Here is a 22,554-nt window from a genome sequence, read left to right as displayed (position 1 = left end):
TGCCCTTTCTTCCTCGTGGGAGAAGGAAACAGTAATACAGTTTTACGGCTCATTTTGCGAGAGCTGAAACCCACGCAGTAGCCATTGAACCTGAGGAGTATCCTAAAAATAAATAACTAGTAATAAATCCATCACAAATTACCCTTCCACGGTCGAAGCACTGACGGAAAATTGTTTGCAAGACCTTCGGTGCATCTGATGTGGAAATCATGGGTTTCTAGCTCGTTTAAAATTCGTACGACTTTCAGTAAATGAAAATTGCAGCAAAGCGCCATTTTCTTCGTTAAGGACCGACGTTCAGACGAGTGGTGCTCCATTGTATGCAGAAAACTATCTCAGTAGCGCAAAGCTGGCGTCAGACGCCATATTCTTTTCATTATGCACGCGGAGTAAGCAAGAGCAAACTGCCCCAGAATACCCAGATAGGAAGAAGATACATCGAACAAGCTTTCCTAGCAGACAACTCCTAGGAGAAATTGTCGGATGTGAAAGTAACTTTTGGGCGCACCGCAAGGGAGTCCTATAGGGCTAAAACTGTTCTCGCTTTGAATTATCTGGTCCATAATGTCGGAAGCTCTGTGCGAGTGTTTGAGGATGATGCTACTTTATACAAAAACATGACAACGCCAGAGAACTGAAGCAAGGTTTCAGAGGATAGACACTTGTTCCGGGTCAAGCCGTTGACCCTCAGTACAAACAAGTGGAATGTACTGCCCAACAATATGCTGAAACATCAATTCATGTTCTATTACACAATTTGCGCTAATCACCGGATATAGTAACAGCCATAAAATATTTAAGTGTGTGTGTGTGTGTGTGTGTGTGTGTGTGTGTGTGTGTGTGTGTGTGTGTGTGTGTGTGTGTCAAGAACAAGGTGCAATGCAATGGCTTATGAACCTAACTGCAAGGTAAGATGATGTAATCTCAGTAAAATGTAACTCACCTGCAAGAGCCACCTGACAGAGGCTGTATTGAGAATGTACGTATCCGTAGTTTGAACTTTGTGGAGCAGGCAGTGCCAGGTGAAATTTTATGAAAACTAATCCGCAAAAATAGCATTTTAATGCAATGTTTAGTTAAGAGAATATGACGCAGCATTTAAGTTCATTATTTGAGTCTATAAATTCTCGTTTGCACAACTTACGACTAAATGAGTCGATTATATTAAAAATAAAAAGAATTTAAATGATAAAATAATTTATTAACTTTGCTACGAACAATCAATTTGCAAAACATTGAGTTTCATTTTCACGTCCGATACACTTCTTCTCGATCCTGGTCGAATCCAAACTTACGATCCATCTCGAATGACCCCATCTCCCACAGGACTCTAAAAACTAATCTTAGCTTTGATCATGAGTTGACATCAGTGAAATAAGTGTGGATAAATCATTTGCCTCAAGCGCTTTAGGCGAAATGTGGGAGACCTAAATCTTGATGGCCGGATGATGATGATGATATTTGGTTTGTAAGGCGCTCAACTGCGCATTCATCAGCGTCCATACAAAGTCCCAATTTTTACACAATCCAATCTAGCTAGTGTCACGAATGATGATGATGAATATGATGACGAAATGATGAGGACAACACAAACACTCTTTCCCCAGGCAAAGAAAATCCCCAAGCCAGCTGGGAAACGAACCCGGGACCCCGTGATCTAGAGCCAGCAACGCTAGCCACTTTTTTTTATTTTTTTTTTATTCTTTTATCTCATTTTGTTCGCTTTTGGTCGTTGCATCTGCTCGGGCGGTCGTCGTAAGACATCCGTTTAAGTTCGTTGTGAATCGATTAACTCAGTTTTTTATTACAGAAGGCAGTTAAACCTCTGACCGAACACGCTAAGCTACCGTGCTGGCATAAATTGATCTCAATTTGTTTGTTACTGTTCGTTGCATTTGTTCGGGGGTCACTAGACTACGAGCTGCAGACGATGGCCAGATGGAAATTTGAGACCCAATCCTGCCTTATACGCCGTCTCACTCGGTAAGCTACACTATATTGGGAAGTCAAGTGCGTATAACTATTGCTATGGCCATTAACAAAGGAAGTACCCCACATCTAACGGCTAAGAGCAAATAAAAATGATTTCAAAGTACGAAAAACTGTTTGTACTATCACCAACCACGGACTGCCACATTATAGTACAGATAGTAACTGAAAGAAATACGCAATGAGGTGAACAGAGATGACCCGTTTATTCAAAGTCAATAATTATACTGAAGTCACCTTGATTTATTATGGTCCCCTGGACGTTACAAAAGGAGGGGCACTGTTCTTAATAAGATGTGTGATCAAGGCAGACGGAAATGTACGATCTGACCCGTGCTCCAATGCTAGCCATAAGGTTATCAACTTGTTCCTCCACCAGCACGGTTGAGAACTGTTGGACGGCCGACGATGTGTGCGGACGTGATGCAAAATGTTTCCCCGGCGCAGATAAACACGAGATCGATGGGATGTAAGTCGGGGAATAGGGCAGGCCAGTGCATTCGCCAAATATCCTTTCGTTCCGAGAGCTCCTGTGCCTCCACTGTTCGATGTGGTCGTGCATCGTTATCCAGCAAAATGAAGTCAGTGCCGAAATCTCCCACGATATGACGCTCATGGGGAAAGAGTTTAGTGTCACAATAATGTTTACTGATGAGTGTAACGAGTTCAAAGAGTTGGAGGTCAGTACTCCCACGTCAAATTATGTCTCCCCACATCACAAAAGCCGGCCGCGGTGGTCTCGCGGTTCTAGGCGCTCAGTCCGGAACTGCGCGACTGCTACGGTCGCAGGTTCGAATCCTGCCTCGGGCATGGATGTGTGTGATGTCCTTAGGTTAGTTAGGTTTAAGTAGTTCTAAGTTCTAGGGGACTCATGACTACAGATGTTAAGTCCCATAGTGCTCAGAGCCATTTTGAACATCACAAAACCAGGACTGCCAAGAAAATCATGTTTGACGATGTTCCTGGGTGCATTGAGCGTTTTTACCTGTTGGCCTGGCAACGGAAGACACAAAACGAAAGCTGAAATTTTAAATTTGGCATTTTAGAAATCTTTCACGCAGGAGGATCGTACTAACATACCGCCGTTTGAGTCTCGTACAGATTCCCGTTTGGAGGACATAGCGATAGACGTCCCTGGGGTTGTGAAGAAGCTGAATGGGATGAAAATAAATAAATCGCCAGGTCCTGATGGGACTCCAATTCGGTTTTACAGAGAGTACTCTACTGCACTGGCTCCTTACTTAGCTTGCATTTATTGCGAATCTCTTGCTCAACATAAAGTCCCGAGCGACTGGAAAAAAGCGCAGGTGACGCCTGTATATAAGAAGGGTAGAAGGATGGATCCTCAAAATTACATACCAATATCCTTAACATCGGTTTGTTGCAGGATTCTCGAACATATTCTCAGTTCGAATATAATGAATTTCCTTGAGACAGAGAAGTTGCTGTCCATGCATCAGCATGGCTTTAGAAAGCATCGCTCCTGCGAAACGCAACTCGCCCTTTTTTCACATGATATCTTGCGAACCATGGATGAAAGGTATCAGACAGATGCCATATTCCTTGACTTACGGAAAGCGTTCGACTAGGTGCCCCACTGCAAACTCCTAACTAAGGTGTGAGCATATTGGATTGGCTCCCAAATATGGAGTGGCTCGAAGACTTCCCCAGTACGTTGTCCTCGATGGTGAGTGTTCATCGGAGGTGAGGTTATCATCTGGAGTGCCCCAGGGAAGTGTGGTAGGTCCGCTGTTGTTTTCTATCTACATAAATGATCTTTTGGATAGGGTGGATAACAATGTGCGGCTGTTTGCTGATGATGCTTTGGTGTACGGGAAGGTGTCGTCGTTGACTGACTGTAGGAGGATACGAGATGACTTGGTCAGGATTTGTGATTGGTGTGAAGAATGGCAGCTAACTCTAAATATAGATCAATGTAAATTAATGCAGATGAATAGGAAAAAGAATCCCGTAATGTTTGAATACTCCATTAGTAATGTAGCACTTGACACAGTCATGTCGATTAAATATTTGGATGTAACATTGCAGAGCGATATGAAGTGGGACAAGCATGTAATGGCAGTTGTGGGGAAGGAGGATAGTCGTCTTCAGTTCATTGGTAGAATTTTGGGAAGATGTGGTTCATCTGTAAAGGAAACCGCTAATAAAACACTAATACGACCTATTCTTGAGTACTGCTCGAGCACTTGGGGTCCCTATCCGGTCGGATTGAGGGAGGACATAGAAGCAATTCAGAGACGGGCTGCTAGATTTGTTACTGGTAGGTTTAATCGTCACGCGAGTGTTGCGGAAATGCTTCAGGAACTCGGGTGGGAGTCTCTAGAGGAAAGGAGGCGTTCTTTTCGTGAATCGCTACTGAGGAAATTTAGTTAACCAGCATTTGAGGCTGACTGCAGTACAATTTTACTGTGGCCAACTTACATTTCGTGGAAAGAGCACAAAGATAAAATAAGAGAGATTAGGGCTCTTACAGAGGCATATAGGCAGTCATTTTTCCCTCGTTCTGTTTGGGAGTGGAACAGGGAGAGAAGATGCTAGTTGTAGTACGAGGTACTCTCCGCCACGCATGTTGCATTGCGGAGTATGTATGTAGCTGTAGATGTAGATGTAGACATAATGTAGTGGTCCTTCGAGTAGCACTGTTTGTGGTCCGAAACGTTCTCGGTGCACATGAAACAATCTTGTGAGCAGTATCAAATGATTCTCCCCGTGTGAAGTCATCCAGATGTTGTCTCGAGGGTCAGGCTGTGTGACGTCCATCTTTCTTGGCACAACTGGGAGACCTCTGGCGACATGCTTCCAAACTTTCATTCATTTCCATCAAGGTGTTAACACGTTATCTTACTCGGCAGAGCTTTGCAGAGAAGTGCACAAAGGTTAGCTAATATAAAGACTACATAACCAATTTCGCATATAATACATCTTTTATGACTCGTGCGGATCTGCTGGTCCTAATCGTCTGTGATGTGGTATTGTTTCTTTAGCCACATGCATAGCTTTAAGATTCGTTAATTTTTAAAATAGATTGTGTATAAATGCAGAGTTTCAAAAGAGTGCACATTCAGAGTAAAAGATTCATTCTGGATATCTAAGCACAAGGCGCTTAAAAAGCAGTACTGTACAACACACAATTATGACTAGCAGATTCACAGTAATCATAAATGAGACATTATTTCGCAAAAAGACAAACATTTGCTCGAAATAATAACACTGATCAGCCAAAACATTGTGACACTGCCCTTTGAAAGGCTAGATGCCTCGTCTTGGTGTTGTGGCTACGTGACACAGTAAGAAATATTTGTAAGCCGGGATTATTCTAGCGAAGGTATGCGCTGCAAATGGAGACAGCCACTGAGATAGCATAAAAAGTTCTCGGTTTACTTGCAGCGTCAAATTTGGATAACATCCCAAGCTTTCGATGACTACCTCCATCATCTTCGTCAGGGGTAAAACTGACTGTCGTGCACCGTTTTTTTTTTTTTCTTTAGTACGCTGCTCTACAGCCTACAGACTTTTTTTGTAAGAAAAGTAAGAAGAAAGAAATAAGGAGAAACAGGCTATAAAATGATGACTTAAAGTGTAAAACGGCGTAAAAATGCGGAAAGTTAAAACAGAAAGCAAAAGGGGTTGGCAATGTCGATAAAATACACAGGAATCAGACAAGTAACATAGTAGACACACAATTAAAAAACATGGCGACAGTCTGGTTTCTGTTTGCAAGAGATTAAAAATTCACATCCACCGACAGTATGATTGATGACTGTTCGCTACACTTCCCTAAAGACGCATCATGGAACACTCACTGGAAAACACACACTGTAAAACACTGCACGAAAATGGTGGCACAAATATGACACTCCCAAGCCAAAGACAGATGGCGGCCGGGGGTCGTGGACCTGTGAGGCTTCCGCTTTTATAAGCACTGGATGGCTTCTCGTTGGCTGGATGACGTCACGGTGAAAACGGCGCTTACCGAGGTGGCTGCCTCTATATCCACAGATTTTCTTTGTGCGCTTTATCCAGCGTTGCTTGCAGCGCCATCCATCGCAACAGGCGGATAACTGCGAGGAATGTAAGAAGTCTCCCTCTGCGCTCTTTCGTTTTCAATTGCGCGCTTCCATGCATTACTGAGTGCATGACCGGAGTCTCTGTTGAAATTATTTTCACAGAGTCTAATTTCAACTACTTCCCTGATGACTGAGTCCCAAGTACCCTTGTTTCATCGAATAAAATCTTATGTTTATTTAACAAACTGTGCTCAGCCACCGCTGATTTTTCTAGATACCTGTTTTTCAGGCGACGCTGATGTTCCACACAGCGATCGGCAACAGTTCTTATAGATTGGCCCACAAAATTTTTGCCACACTCGCAAGGAATGCTGTAAATTCCCGGTACTCTGAGGCCGAGATTATCTATCGTGGGTCGCAACATCTCCTTAATCTTCCTGTGTGGCCGGAAGACTGGTCTGATTCCCTGCCGGCTCAGGACTCTGCCGATCTTGCTGGACGTTGCACCGCAGAATGGTAGCCGCGCGATGTGTTGGTCCTCTTCATCTGTTCGAACAGCGACCTTCCTAGGCTTCTCCGCCAGAGTAGATCTGATATCACGATCGAAATATCCATTTTTTCTGAATACCGTCGTCAGATGGTTAATCTCGGAGCCGAGATGATCCTTGTCCGAGATAGTCCTTGCTCTGTGTACCAAGGTATTCAGCATAGCTCTCTTCTGAGCTGGGTGGTAAAAACTAGGCGCGTTTAGATATAAATCTGTATGCGTCGGTTTTCTGTACACAGAATGTCCGAGACGTCAATCTGATTTTCGCTCCACCAGCACATCTAAGAAGGGTAACTTCCCATCTTTCTCCACCTCCACTGTAAATCGTATGTTCTGATGTATACCATTCAAATGATGAACAAACTGCTGCAGTGCCTCATTGCCATGTGGCCAGATTAAAAATGTATCGTCAACATACCTGAAGAAGCAGGATGGACGTAAGGGAGCACTGTTCAACGCTCGTTCTTCGAAATCCTCCATGAAGAAGTTAGCTGTGGCTGGTGACAGTGGCGAACCCATGGCTGTTCCGTCAGTCATTTCATGTTTTCCACCATAAAAGAAATAGGTGGTCGTCAAAGTGTGTCGAAATAACTTCAGTATTTCAGGAGAGAAATGAGCAGCCAACAGTTTTAAAGTATCTTCCCCTGGTACCTTTGTAAACAAAGAGGCCACATCTAGGCTGATCATGTCATTCAGACCAATCCTCATCTGCTTTATGATGTCAACAGACCTTTTTGAGGTATTAATATGATGGCTACAGTGGCCGACTATCGGTGCTAATAATTTGGTTAAGTATTTTGCCAACCAATATGTAGGAGACTCAATAGCACTAACAATAGGTCTCAACGGGACCCCATCCTTATGGACTTTGGGTAGACCATATAACCTGGGTGGCCTTGGTGCTCTTGGTCGTAGATTCTTGACTAGTTCTTCTGGGAGGCCAGAGTTCTTCAGTAGCTCCCCTGTCGTCCTGCCAAGTGCTGCTGTAGGCTAAGTGCTGCAAGGACTCCATCGCGAAAGACTTCATAGTCATATCCACTGAGATAGATTTGACAAAGGTCAGATTATTATTACGCAGAGCCCATGAACGAATACCTCGAAAAGAACGAAGCTGGTCGAATGTTCACATGCTACTGTCATGAGCATATATGAAAAGTGGTTGAAGGACAGTGAAACTACCATTACATGCTAAGTGGTTGGACATCCACGACCTTTCACAGAACGTGGGCTTTGTAAGCATGTCTGCTTCGTAAATTAAAATAGATGGCGATCTGTGGCACCCCTGGCGAAAGACACAGTGCCAGTGGACTCACATGTCTTTCGGAGCACACCATTCAGTGCACATTGTCAAGCGAGGGGCTCCAGCGGAGACGATCCCTGCGTTTTCACACGTTGGCCCGACGACGTCGTTAATTATGATTGTAGTGGGCTCGGGATTATCGAGAATGGACTGTGTACCACTAGAAATGTGTCGGCTCATCAGATGAATCACATTTTCCTAAAAAACGGTTGATGGTCGTCTCCACAAACACCGTCGTCCAGACTAATGGACGCTTAAATCTACACCACACCATGGACCAAGGCTGGTAGAAGCACTACTATTCTATGATCGACATTCTCCTGTGCTTGCATGGGACCTGTGGTATAAACCAAAGACACTATGTCAGCTGTGGACCACCGGCATCCCTTCGTGCTCGAAGTCTTCCCCGACAATGGTGCCATCTTCCAGTAGTATAATTATCCATGTCTTGAAGACAAAATGATGCTACAGTGGTCCGAGGAAAATGCTAGTGAAACCAAGTTAATGTCTTGGCCACCAAATTTGCCTGAGGTAAATCTGACAGTTACCATATGAGTTGCTATTGAACACCATCACCACATACAGAAAGCAGTGGCCATTTATTTGCAGGACTTATATTAGTGTGCATTGACACCTTGTTCCACATAGCTCCACAAATATACCAATGAACTGCAGATTTGATGATATGCAGAATTGGTGATAGTCTATATTGCATTACAAAAATGGCTGAATATGCTATTAAGCAGGTAGCCATAAAGTTTTAGCTTGTTAGTGTATGTTAATACTTGCAGTAGCCGTGCAGGATTAGTCGAGCAGTCTAAGGCGCTGCAGTCGTGGCCTGAGCGGCTGGTCCCGGCGGAGGTTCGAGTCCTCCCTCTGGCGTGGGTGTGTGTGTCTGTCTTTGGATAATTTAGGTTAAGTAATGTAAGCTTAGGGACTGATGACTTTAGCAGTTAAGTCCCATAAGATTTCACTCACATTTGAACACATGCAGTATTCACACAATTTCCCAGGTGCTGAGTTGTTATACATTCTTCCCTTATTTGTCATTTAAATGCAAATGTGGAGTTTCAATTAGGTGAATAAAACACAGGAGTATGGAACAGATTATGATAAATATCTGGAAAGCAAAATTGCAAATATCAGCCAAAACACCTGAGAAGATGCATCTGATAATTCTAGAAGAAGACGGCTGGTAGGTTTAGATGTGGTTGTTGTTTGTTTCAGCTTGACTTCACAATCTCATTTTCATTTTTGGTACTGAACTACTGCAGCATGAATATGCTGGAAATGATGCAGCACTGTCACATGTTGCCCTTGTCATGTGTACATGCTGTTTCATTCAGCTGTGTTTTAATTACCCAAAAATCCACATGAATAAGAGATGACACAATGACTGCTATTGGTAGCTATGTAACCTTACAGGCATCGTATGTTTAACTTTTTGCCAAATAACATCTAATTCAGGGCTCTTGTGAATCTCTGGTCATAACACCCTGCTGTATGGTACAGTGAACTGTGCTTCTGAACTCTGTAAAGATTTGTAAACCTTCAGACAATGATAGTACACAAATGCAGTGTTTTACAGATCAGTGACATTAACGAGTGGTAGATCAGATTTGTCTCCGTATTTTAAAATAATTTTTATTCACTTTTAACTATTTGAGCTGAAGAAGTTCCCTTGTAAATAGTTTACCAAGCAGGTATCTTAGCTGCTAGTGTGGTTGTATGTATAGAGTTTTTATACTGTAGGGGAAAAACCACCTAACAGGGGTTCAGTCAAGACTGAAATCCATGCAAACAGCTTCATGTGGAGCAAAAGAACATATTTTATACAAATTTTTCATGAATTTTGATGACTATAACCATACCTATATGTGACTGTATGGGCCCTTTTTATGTAACTTATCATCTGCAATAAATGTAATGAACTCACTGCTAATGGTGCAACTACAGCAAAACATACATGGCTAAAAGTTGAATGAGACAAAACAGTGTTTCACTCAAGGTGGTATCCTTAGAATAATCTCTTTGCCAATCATCCACAACCCTCAATATATATCTGCTGCACAGACTGTGAAGGCCAGAATAGACTAAGAAAATCTAAATCTACAACTACCAGATGTTTTCTCCTAGAGTTCTCAGGTGCATCTTCTCTTGTGCTTTGGCATACATCTGCAGTTTTGCTGTTGTAATACGTACATAAAATAAACCCAAACAAATATATTACTGCTCATCATGTGTTTCATTGAGTGGTTGATTAATTATGTATGTTCAACATTGTTCAAGTGTGGGGGCAATCTAGAGTAATGTGTAATATGGAAGTATAAACTTGAACAGCCAAGATGGCTCATTATCATTAAAGATTTGTTGACCAGTTTTGGCAAATCTAAGTTGCTACAATTATATCATATGCAAATACATCTCAGTACATCTCCATCATGTGTACAAAACACTGATTAGCCAAAACATTATGACCACTGCCTACCATGAAGTTGGATGCCATCGGGTAGCATTGCAGACATGTGACATAGTAACAAAAGTATATAACAGGAGCAGATATGGATGGGGGATCACCCTAGGGAAGATACACACTGCAAATGGAGAAATCCATTGAGATATGCAGCTTTGACAGAGAGCAGATTATTATTATGCACAGCCTGTGAATGAGTGCCTTGAAAACTGTGAAGCTTGTCAGATGTTTGTGTGCTACTGCTGTCAGCATCTATGGAAAGAGGCAAAAGGACAGTGAGATTACCACTAGGCACTAAATAGATGAACATACATGACTCTTCACAGAACATGGTGTTAGGAGATTTTTCTCCTCTATAAAGTAGGATAAATGGTGATTTGTGGCATTTCTGCTGAAAGAGCACAATTGTGGTGCATACACAAGTATTTTGGAGCACACTATTCACTGTAAATTGTTGAACATGGAGCTCCACAGCAGACCACCCCTATGTGTTTACATTTTATCCCAAGACATCATCAGTTATGAATGTACTGGGCACGGGACCATCTGGATTCTACTGTCGATCAATGGAAAGATGTCAGGTCAGTGGGTGAATCACATTTTTGGTGCATTAGGTCACTGGTCATCTCTGCAAACATCATCATCGAGGTGAATGGCAGCTCAAAATGTGCAGCATGCACCCCCCCCCCCCCCCCACACACACACACATACACACCTTTATTGTAACTGCAAAACACTAAAAACGTATTTTGGGTATTTAAGGTAAACTGTTTTGATAAAGGGCTTTGTGTGTGTGTATTTGTGTGTGTGTGTGTGTGTGTATGTGTGTGTGTGTGTGTGTGTGTGTGTGTTTGTGAGTGAGTGAGTGAGTGTGTGTGTGTGTGTGTGTGTGTGTGTGTGTGTGTGTGTGTGTGTGTGTGTGTGTGAGTCAAAATCATCTCTCTTTCTTGTGCCGTAGCTATGAGCCTGACTGTTCAATGTCGAAAATTTCTGAGAGATTTCAGAACACAAACACATTCATAAATGTATAAACCAGGGAGTGTCATTATTTCAAATTCTTTAAAGATTTCCCTTCATGGCTCTCTGTGGGGAACTCCTGCCATGATTCTAATAGCACTTTTTTGAAGTTTGGAAGTATGTTTTGTCATACTTGTGTTTGCCCAGAATATCACACCAAATCTAGGTAAGCTGTTCATAAATGCATCATAAGTACACAACAATGATTCAGTGCTCCAGAAGTCCCAAAGCCTTTTAAGTACTTAACAACATTTAACTAGTTTTTTATTTGGAAATTCTAGATTCTGTTCCCATCTCAGTTGTTCATCCAACCCTAAGCCTACAAATTTTATGTAGGGGCTTATACAATACTAAAACTCTCATGCCATCTCTAACTTTTCTTCTTATTTTACTTAAATTCATTCATATGAGTTTTTCTTCCTTTATAAGCAAAGCATTATCTGTAATTCATTTTCCCACCTATTCATTCTTTCAGAGACTTTCTGCCGATAGGTCATCATCAGTGCATCATTTTATTGAAATGTTCCTATCATTGGTAAACAATAGTGCATTTGCTGTAATCAAGTGTTTTGGCAAACTCATGTATATGAGGGTATGCTGAAAAGCTGTGCCTCAGAATTTTTTATTCTGTTTTCAATATCGGTTGTGGTGTTATGTGTCATGCATATTACTTTGCCAAGTTTCCTGCTTTGCTGACACAAGTTGCAACTTGTGTGGCACCATTCTAGCCACTATTTAGGAAAAATAAAATAATACCACTTTCATGTATTTATATGCTTGAAAATGTAATTATTATAAAAGAAAAACTAAATAGCGGCAGTCCAAGCACCACCAGTAATGAATCTGTACATAGCTACCACACAAGACACATAAATGATGTAAATCTACAACAGAAAAACACAAAACTATTACAGAAAGGCATACTCCGCCCTGGCACCAAATTGTACAATGCACTACCCAAATCGACACAAATAATAATGGACTTAAGCAAGTTCAAATGAATTGTGAAGGATTACCTGGTCGAGCACTGCTTCTATATAGTTAGGGAATACCTAGAAAAACAAAACTGCCTCACCAATTAAGACTGTTTTTATAAAATGTGTAGAGCAAGAAAATATTGTATAATTTTATCTTTTGTTAAAATGATATCTGAAAAAAAGAAAAAATCATGGAACATTTATTGTAATTAATGAATGGTCCCAAAAGCATGATTTTGAAGAGTTTTTCCGCACATGGAACACACTCTCTTTCAGCATGGTAATGCCAGACCACAGACAAACACTGCAACATCTGCAACAATCTGATGCCGTGGGTTCACTCTCAATTGACCATCCTCCATACAGTCCAACTTGGCCCAGTCCAATTTTCATGTTTCCAAAACTTAAGAAGCACCTTCAAGGATTTGATAGTGATGAAGCAGTGCAAGCAGATGTGAGGTTGTGGCTCTGTTGACAAAGTCAGACATTCTGCAGTAACAGCATCAACAAACTGGGAGAAATATGTTTGTCACAAGAGTGGCTTTTGGAAAATAAATTGTATTGTAATGTTTTATTGATCCTCTTCATTTTTGTACATAGATATAAACTGATATGGAACAAGTCAGTTTTATGAGAAGATGAGATGGGACAACATGAGTTAATGTGATGATTATAAATTTCATATCTAACACAAAACACAAGATATAACATTCAATAATAGCTATAAGCAGATATATATGTATATACTTATTTTTTTCAATTAAAATTGTGATTAAATCTAAAAAAAGACACAGGTATGGATACTCTTCATGAGAATGCAAAAAATCTGTTGGATGTTTACCATTCTTACTGCATCATGTGATCATAGTTTACATCATCATCTTTTTTTGCACAAAAGATATAAATGACCACTATATCATCATACTCTGCTTATGAATTTACAACAGTTAATCTAGTTTTTTTAAAAAAAATTAGAGTTTTTGCAGTATCTTTGTGTCCATAGTTTACAACTGCAGATTTTTTGCAGAAGACACAAATTAGAAAATTAAAAGATATGCACAATTTATATGACATCATGATGAAAATGTGTTGTATGATATTCTACTTCTTTGTACTAACAAATACACTCCTGGAAATTGAAATAAGAACATCGTGAATTCATTGTCCCAGGAAGGAGAAACTTTATTGACACATTCCTGGGGTCAGATACATCACATGATCACACTGACAGAACCAGAGGCACATAGACACAGGCAACAGAGCATGCACAATGTCGGCACTAGTACAGTGTATATCCACCTTTCGCAGCAATGCAGGCTGCTATTCTCCCATGGAGACGATCGTAGAGATGCTGGATGTAGTCCTGTGGAACGGCCTGCCATTCCATTTCCACCTGGCGCCTCAGTTGGACCAGCATTCGTGCTGGACGTGCAGACCGCGAGAGACAACGCTTCATCCAGTCCCAAACATGCTCAATGGGGGACAGATCCGGAGATCTTGCTGGCCAGGGTAGTTGACTTACACCTTCTAGAGCACGTTGGGTGGCACGGGATACATGCGGACGTGCATTGTCCTGTTGGAACAGCAAGTTCCCTTGCCGGTCTAGGAATGGTAGAACGATGGGTTCGATGACGGTTTGGATGTACCGTGCACTATTCAGTGCCCCCTCGACGATCACCAGAGGTGTACGGCCAGTGTAGGAGATCGCTCCCCACACCATGATGCCGGGTGTTGGCCCTGTGTGCCTCGGTCGTATGCAGTCCTGATTGTGGCGCTCACCTGCACGGCGCCAAACACGCATATGACCATCATTGGCACCAAAGCTGAAGCGACTCTCATCGCTGAAGACGACACTTCTCCATTCGTCCCTCCATTCACGCCTGTCGCGACACCACTGGAGGCGGGCTGCACGATGTTGGGGCGTGAGCGGAAGACGGCCTAACGGTGTGCGGGACCGTAGCACAGCTTCATGGAGACGGTTACGAATGGTCGTCGCCGATACCCCAGGAGCAACAGTGTCCCTAATTTGCTGGGAAGTGGCGGTGCGGTCCCCTACGGCACTGCGTAGGATCCTACGGTCTTGGCGTGCATCCGTGCGTCGCTGCGGTCCGGTCCCAGGTCGACGGGCACGTGCACGTTCCGCCGACCACTGGCGACAACTCGATGTACTGTGGATACCTCACGCCCCACGTGTTGAGCAATTCGGCGGTACGTCCACCTGGCCTCCCGCATGCCCACTATACGCCCTCGCTCAAAGTCCGTCAACTGCACATACGGTTCACGTCCACGCTGTCGCGGCATGCTACCAGTGTTAAAGACTGCGATGGAGCTCCGTATGCCACGGCAAACTGGCTGACACTGACGACGGCGGTGCACAAATGCTGCGCAGCTAGCGCCATTCGCCGTCAACACCGCAGTTCCTGGTGTGTCCGCTGTGCCGTGTGTGTGATCATTGCTTGTACAGCCCTCTCGCAGTGTCCAGAGCAAGTATGGTGGGTCTGACACACTGTTGTCAATGTGTTCTTTTTTCCATTTCCAGGAGTGTATTTATTTATATTGTAAGAACATTTACTGAGGAGATAGTTGTGCACAGATCCTTGAGTTTTGCAACCTGTTTCATTGTTTCACATTAAACACAATCTATACAAATTTTCCACTATTACTATTTATTACAACAACAATGCACACATTTAGATTTGAACCTGACAAATACCCAGCTACACCCTAATAACACTTCTGCAGTAGGTAGTTGTGAACAGCTGTTTTATATGCTGAAATATGTTTGATCATTTTGATGTCACAAAGTAGTTTGTTGTACAGCTTATTTCCTTCTTGGAGTGCACCAGTTTGTTTGAGTGTTGTATCTGAATATTGGAATTATATGTTTTGGTTTCTTCTTGTGTAATGTGAGTGAATACTTGAAGTTTTTTGAATAAAAGTTTAGATGAGCTTCTGGGAGCAGCCCTTTCCATGGCTCATGCAACTCAACCCTCTTTTGGGCTGTGAAACAACTTTCACTGTTTTGCTAGGGTAGTCTGTGCAGTTGAATGACCACTGTGTGTGGATGGGTTAGTGGTCAGTGTGTTTGCTTAGAAACCAGGAGACCTGGGTTCGACTCCTAGCCTCACACAAATTATCAACTTTCCCCAATGATTTTAGTTAATGCCCACTCACAGCAAATGTCTGTAATTCCCTTATGTCCTAACTTTTGTTGCACTTGAGTTTTCCCAGAGATTATGTGGTATCACAGTAGAGATTCTGCTTTGGCAAATAACACATTTTTATTTTTTCGTTTGCTGTGCAGCTTGATAGAATTTTTATGCAGTAATAGATGGTGTTCAATTTATTGGATACAAACATTGTCCAACTATTGACAGCTACTGTCACATGTGTTAAGGGCACACATGCTCATGAAGTTCAGACCTCTGCAGAACCAGATATGAATATTGTTGCCTCATCTTCTCCATGCACAAGTGGTACCTCATGTCATTCATGTGACAGGCCTGCAGATGACATGACTGGAGTATTGAAACTGGTTGCCTCACAAAACAATATCAAAATAATGGCATATTTCATCAAATGGCCACTGTTCCATGTCCTGAGCCCAAGATGGAGTTACACTTAAAAATTGCAGAAGCTCCAACATGTTGCCAAAATTTCTTACTTTCAAGGTAGTTCCCTTGGAAGCAAATATATTTATCTCAATGCCTCTGCTGCTTCTGAGATGGGTCCCAGAAGTCTTTCTTCATTAATATGTTCAGTCCCCTCTGTGATTCTGCTAGAGTTTTCTCCAGTGTATCAGTCTTCATCCTTCAATTAGATTTTCATGTTTGGATGGTGGAAGAAGTCACACAGAGCTAAGCCTGTTGAGCATGAAGGCTTAGGAGCGACTATCTTCTTCTTTTTAGTCAAACATTCCTGAATAATTAAGGCTGACTGTAGTCATCTATTGACACGGTGGAGCACACAGATGTTGGTATGTCACTTCTGTGGGCATTTCCTCCATATATATATATATATATATATATATATATATATATATATATATATATATATATGCACCAAAGTTTGAAACATACTTTTGGAGATAATGCTTTAGGTCAGATACAGACTTATGACTAGCATAACAATTTCAAAAATGAGCAAACATCGAGTGATAATGATCATCTCTCTAGATGACTATCAAGTGACATCACATTAGAAAATATGCAGAAAATGAGGTATCTGATTCTGGAAGACTGTACACAGACCATCCAAGACCTGTGCAATTCTTTGTGAACAACATATGACAGTGTGAACATATCCTGCCAGACGAATTGAAATTGTGAAGCTTCAAGACAGTCCAAACTTTCCTTCAAAGGTTTCCACTGGTGATAAAAGTTGGGATTACACCTAAGACCCAGAAACTAACCAGTATTTGTTGCAATAGAAGATTCTTCTTTCGCTTTGGCCAAAAAAGCTCGAAAAGCCAGGAGTAACATTGCACAGCCAGAAGTAACATTTCTTTCACATGCACACAAATATATATATACTTGTGCGTGCGCCCACACACACACACACACACACACACACACACACACACACACACACACACACACAAAATGTAACTCTAACTGGAAATATTACTCTGTACTATAATTATTAATAAACTGTGATCCTTGATCTCTGTAACCTGTAGACGTGCACCTGGTGAACGGGAGCTCAAGGATGCAACAGTTGGAAAAAAATTCGAAAACATAGTGCCGCACTGCCCGCTGAGCGCCTAGCGAGTTTGTGACGCAACCCGCCCGACTTGGCTCGGAGCGGCGTAGTTTTCACAAGTTCTAACAAAACTTCATACAGATATGCTGTTCTTTCAAGTCAGCTATCACAAAACTGCAAACTCACAAAAACATGACAGTGGAAATATGCTCACCTACAACTAACCAAATCACTCAGCTCAAAGACATTTCTGACACTGATATGAGCATAATGTATTGGGAGATGCCAAGTGGTATTCCAATTAAATTATAGCCATTTTTGTACAACATTCAAATTGCAGGAACTTTTGGATACCATATCATACAAACTTTAAAATCTAACACTTCTGAAAGGATTATTATAGGTAATATGCTATAAATAAACAAAAATCATTATGTTTTATTCTTTCAGATGGAGCTGCATATTATCTACACTTTGCTGCTATTGGTAGCAGCTGCAGGAGCAGCACCTTACAGAACAGTGCCAGATAGGACTACATGCATCAAAACTTACCAGAAGATGGCAGCACTGCAAGCATCCCATAATGGCAACCAAGAAGATGACTTATTCTGGCAGCAGAATACCCAGCAATACAACTTTGATCAAACACAACAGGAAATTAGTAAAAATTTACTCATATGTGAACAATACTACGGAAAACTCTCCAAACAGTTTCACGAAGAGTACCAGAATCATCGCCGTGGTGATATTATTCAGGAAACACATGAACTCCACAGTTTAAACAATGAAGCTCAACAAACACATGAACAAAGATTCACCAGTGATGATCAGGATGAGCAACACTATCAACAAACTAGCCAGCAGGGTTATCCCGCTCAACTAGAACAACAAAGGTTTACAGATGATGATCAGCAACTGCAACAGGTACCACAAATAAGTGAGTTACAACAGATACAGCAGACAAATCAACAAGAGTATCTGCCTAATATGGAACAAGAGGTGCAAAGCCAAAGATTTACTGACAGTGATCAATATCCACAATTAGTGCAACAGACAGAGGATTTGGATCAACAACAGCAGTTCCAACAAACTAGCCAGCAGGATTATCTTCCTGGACTGCAACAACAATCAGGACGACAGAGATTTCCTGATGACAGTCAGCAAGTGCAACAGGGGCTACAAACAGGTAACTTGCAAGAGCTAGAACAAATTCAACAAACAAGTCAACAAGAGTACCTACCACAGACAGAACAACAGTCACAACATCAAAGATTCACTAACGATGATCAGCATTTGCAACTAGTGCAACAGTCAGATGACTTGGATCAGCTACAACAGTTTCATCAAACTAGCCAGCAGGATTATCTTCCTCGACTGCAACAACAATCAGGACGACAGAGATTTCCTGATGACTCTCAGCAAGTGCAACAGGGGCTGCAAACAGGTAACTTGCAAGAGCTAGAACAAATTCAACAAACAAGTCAACAAGAGTACCTACCACAGACAGAACAACAGTCACAACAACAAACACTCACTAACGATGATCAGCATTTGCAACTAGTGCAACAGTCAGATGACTTGGATCAGCTACAACAGTTTCATCAAACTAGCCAGCAGGATTACCTTCCTCGACTGGAACAACAATCAGGACGACAGAGATTTCCTGATGACAGTCAGAAAGTGCAACAGGGGCTACAAACAGGTAATTTGCAAGAGCTAGAACAAATTCAACAAACAAGTCAACAAGAGTACCTACCACAGACAGAACAACAGTCACAACAACAAAGATTCACTAACGATGATCAGCATTTGCAACTAGTGCAACAGTCAGATGACTTGGATCAGCTACAACAATTTCAACAAACTAGCCAGCAGGATTATCTTCCTCGACTGGAACAACAATCAGGTCGACAGAGATTTCCTGATGACAGTCAGCAAGTGCAACAGGGGCTACAAACAGGTAACTTGCAAGAGCTAGAACAAATCCAACAAACAAGTCAACAAGAGTACCTACCACAGACAGAACAACAGTCACAACAACAAAGATTCACTAACGATGATCAGCATTTGCAACTGGTGCAACAGCCAGAGGACTTGGATCAGCTACAACAGTTTCATCAAACTAGCCAGCAGGATTATCTTCCTCGACTGGAACAACAATCAGGGCGACAGAGATTTCCTGATGACACTCAGCAAGTGCAACAGGGGCTACAAACAGGTAACTTTCAAGAGCTAGAACAAATCCAGCAAACAAATCAACAAGAGTACCTACCACAGACAGAACAACAGTCACAACAACAAACACTCACTAATGATGATCAGCATTTGCACCTAGGGCAACAGTCAGATGATTTGGATCAGCTACAACAGTTTCATCAAACTAGCCAGCAGGATTACCTTCCTCGACTGGAACAACAATCAGGACGACAGAGATTTCCTGATGACAGTCAGAAAGTGCAACAGGGGCTACAAACAGGTAATTTGCAAGAGCTAGAACAAATCCAACAAACAAGTCAACAAGAGTACCTACCACAGACAGAACAACAGTCACAACAACAAAGATTCACTAACGATGATCAGCATTTGCAACTAGTGCAACAGTCAGATGACTTGGATCAGCTACAACAATTTCAACAAACTAGCCAGCAGGATTATCTTCCTCGTCTGGAACAACAATCAGGTCGACAGAGATTTCCTGATGACAGTCAGCAAGTGCAACAGGGGCTACAAACAGGTAACTTGCAAGAGCTAGAACAAATCCAACAAACAAGTCAACAAGAGTACCTACCACAGACAGAACAACAGTCACAACAACAAAGATTCACTAACGATGATCAGCATTTGCAACTGGTGCAACAGCCAGAGGACTTGGATCAGCTACAACAGTTTCATCAAACTAGCCAGCAGGATTATCTTCCTCGACTGGAACAACAATCCGGACGACAGAGATTTCCTGATGACAGTCAGCAAGTGCAACAAGTGCCACAAACAGGTAATTTGCAGGAGCTAGAACAAATTCAACAAACAAGTCAACAAGAGTACCTACCACAGACGGAACAACAGTCACAACAACAAAGATTCACTAACGATGATCAGCATTTGCAACTAGTGCAACAGTCAGATGACTTGGATCAGCTGCAACAGTTTCATCAAACTAGCCAGCAGGATTATCTTCCTCGACTGGAACAACAATCAGGGCGACAGAGATTTCCTGATGACACTCAGCAAGTGCAACAGGGGCTACAAACAGGTAACTTTCAAGAGCTAGAACAAATCCAGCAAACAAATCAACAAGAGTACCTACCACAGACAGAACAACAGTCACAACAACAAACACTCACTAATGATGATCAGCATTTGCACCTAGGGCAACAGTCAGATGATTTGGATCAGCTTCAACAGGTTCATCAAACTAGCCAGCAGGATTATCTTCCTCGACTGGAACAAGAGTCAGGGCGACAGAGATCTCCTGATGACAGTCAGCAAGTGCAACAGGGGCCACAAACGGGTAACTTGCAAGAGCTAGAACAAATTCAGCAAACAAGTCAACAAGAGTACCTACCACAGACAGAACAGCAGTCACAACAACAAAGATTCACTAACGATGATCAGCATTTGCAACTAGTGCAACAGTCAGATGACTTGGATCAGCTACAACAGTTTCATCAAACTAGCCAGCAGGATTATCTTCCTCGACTGCAACAACAGTCAGGACGACAGAGATTTCCTGATGACAGTCAACAAGTGCAACATGTGCCACAAACAAGTAACTTGCAAGAACTAGAACATATCCAGCAATCAAGTCAACAAGAGTACCTACCACAGACAGAACAACAGTCACAACAACAAAGATTCACTAACGATGATCAGCATTTGCAACTAGTGCAACAGTCAGATGACTTGGAACAGTTTCATCAAACTAACCAGGCGGATTATATTTCTGGATTGGAACAACAGTCACAACAGCAGAGATTCAATGATGATGATCAACAACTAAACAATCTGCAACAAATCCAAGAAGAAGATGGGCTGCAACATCAAGGATTCACAAATAATCTTCAGCAGGTCCATCAGCAGCACACTGAAGATGATCTGCATCAGGGGCACAAAAGAAGCCAACAACACTCAAGAATGCAGCAAGAATCAGTTCAGAGAAATAGTTATGTCCATGAATCCAATCAGGACCAACAAGTAAATGGAAGGCTGTCAGAGTTCGAAACCACACACCAGTCAGAAGCGAACAGTGATTCAAGACTTGGAAGTGTTAGAGCCAGTGAGATCAGTGAAACGGAATCAGACTCTGTATCTGATCCTGTGACTGAAGCGCCTTCCTTCTGGGAAAAACTTAGCAATAAAGCAGGATCAATATATACAAGTGTTAAGGAGAAAGGAAAGGAAGCTTTGAATTCAGTAAAAGACACAGCAAAATCTGCTTATGAGAAAGTGAAAGAGACATTTAACTGAAGAAGATATGTCCTGATACACTGCATCATTATCACCACTACCATTATTCTTATATATACATAATTCCTCATTAACTCTCAGTGAAGAATCCCCATGGGGCTGTATTTTGTCAGCAAACAAATTCGATTTCGATTTACAACATCATTCTGCAAACTCATTCCATTCATGGACTGTCATCTTTCTCATTTTGTACATATTTTTCTCAGGATGCTTCATGTTCTTGTACATTTTTTATTTATTAATGAGTGTAACATACATAAATAACATTTTTTAATAAAATGAAAATAAATATAAATTTATGTTCTTTTTTCCATTCCATAGACCATTTTTGTTGTATAGTGTTATATTTTTCATTGGATTACTTTCAGAAACATTTTAGCATGAATAAGAACCAATTTCTGCAGATTAAGTATAGTTAAGCTTATCAATTTCAGATGTTGTTAGTGAAGAATCATTTACTTGTGATCATAAACATTCATTTAAGATTTGTGTGTTTGTGTGTGTGTGTGTGTGTGTGTGTGTGTGTGTGTGTGTGTGTGTCAGTATTGTGAGACCAATACCAATGTATTCAGTTTCAGTTTTCATATAAAACTGTAGCTTCTCTTGTACAAACAGTGGGAGATGGTTCAGTAAATTAGTGGCTAATATGACATGACATTACATCCATTAGACAATTATAGTACAGTGAGAATATTTCTTCATTATGCTTCTAGTGTTCTACAAGCCACTTAATTCATCACACAGTATGTAAAAACCAAACACCAACAGGGGATAGTGGTGGAGGAGAGGAATAATGCCAGAAACAATGAAAAGCCATAGAAATTGTACATAGGAACACATCCAATAGCAAAAAATTTGCAAATACTGTACTTTCCTAAGCAAAATAAAAATGAGGTTTGTTTCTTGCATAAAACAAATTTGAATGGCATTTTCTTTTGCACATATGGAAACCAAAAAGAGTTCATAGATTGAAAGGAATATTGCTTAAAAACCATGTTTCCTGTGGCAAGTTACTTAGCACATCTTTGTGAGTGGAGAGCTCCTGGAATCAATTGTAA

The 22,554-nt window shown here is 41.6% G+C and overlaps 1 protein-coding gene across 1 annotated transcript in view; it reads left to right on the top strand.

Moving 5' to 3' along the window:
* The window catches only part of LOC126297695 (putative uncharacterized protein DDB_G0271606), a 33,084-nt gene extending 11,293 nt beyond the window's left edge, over positions 1-21,791 (top strand). Inside the window, exons 2-3 of the mRNA XM_049988817.1 lie at positions 17,483-20,798; positions 20,942-21,791. Coding sequence (XP_049844774.1) covers positions 17,483-20,798; positions 20,942-20,955 — 3,330 coding nt within the window. The 3' untranslated portion in view covers positions 20,956-21,791. The remainder of the gene's footprint in view (positions 1-17,482; positions 20,799-20,941) is intronic.
* Positions 21,792-22,554: the final 763 nt, after the last annotated feature.

This window comes from Schistocerca gregaria, chromosome X (genome assembly GCF_023897955.1).
Source record: "Schistocerca gregaria isolate iqSchGreg1 chromosome X, iqSchGreg1.2, whole genome shotgun sequence".
Lineage (NCBI taxonomy): Eukaryota > Metazoa > Arthropoda > Insecta > Orthoptera > Acrididae > Schistocerca > Schistocerca gregaria.
Note: the sequence above shows the minus strand (reverse complement) of the source record. Positions and strands in the feature narration are given on the sequence as shown.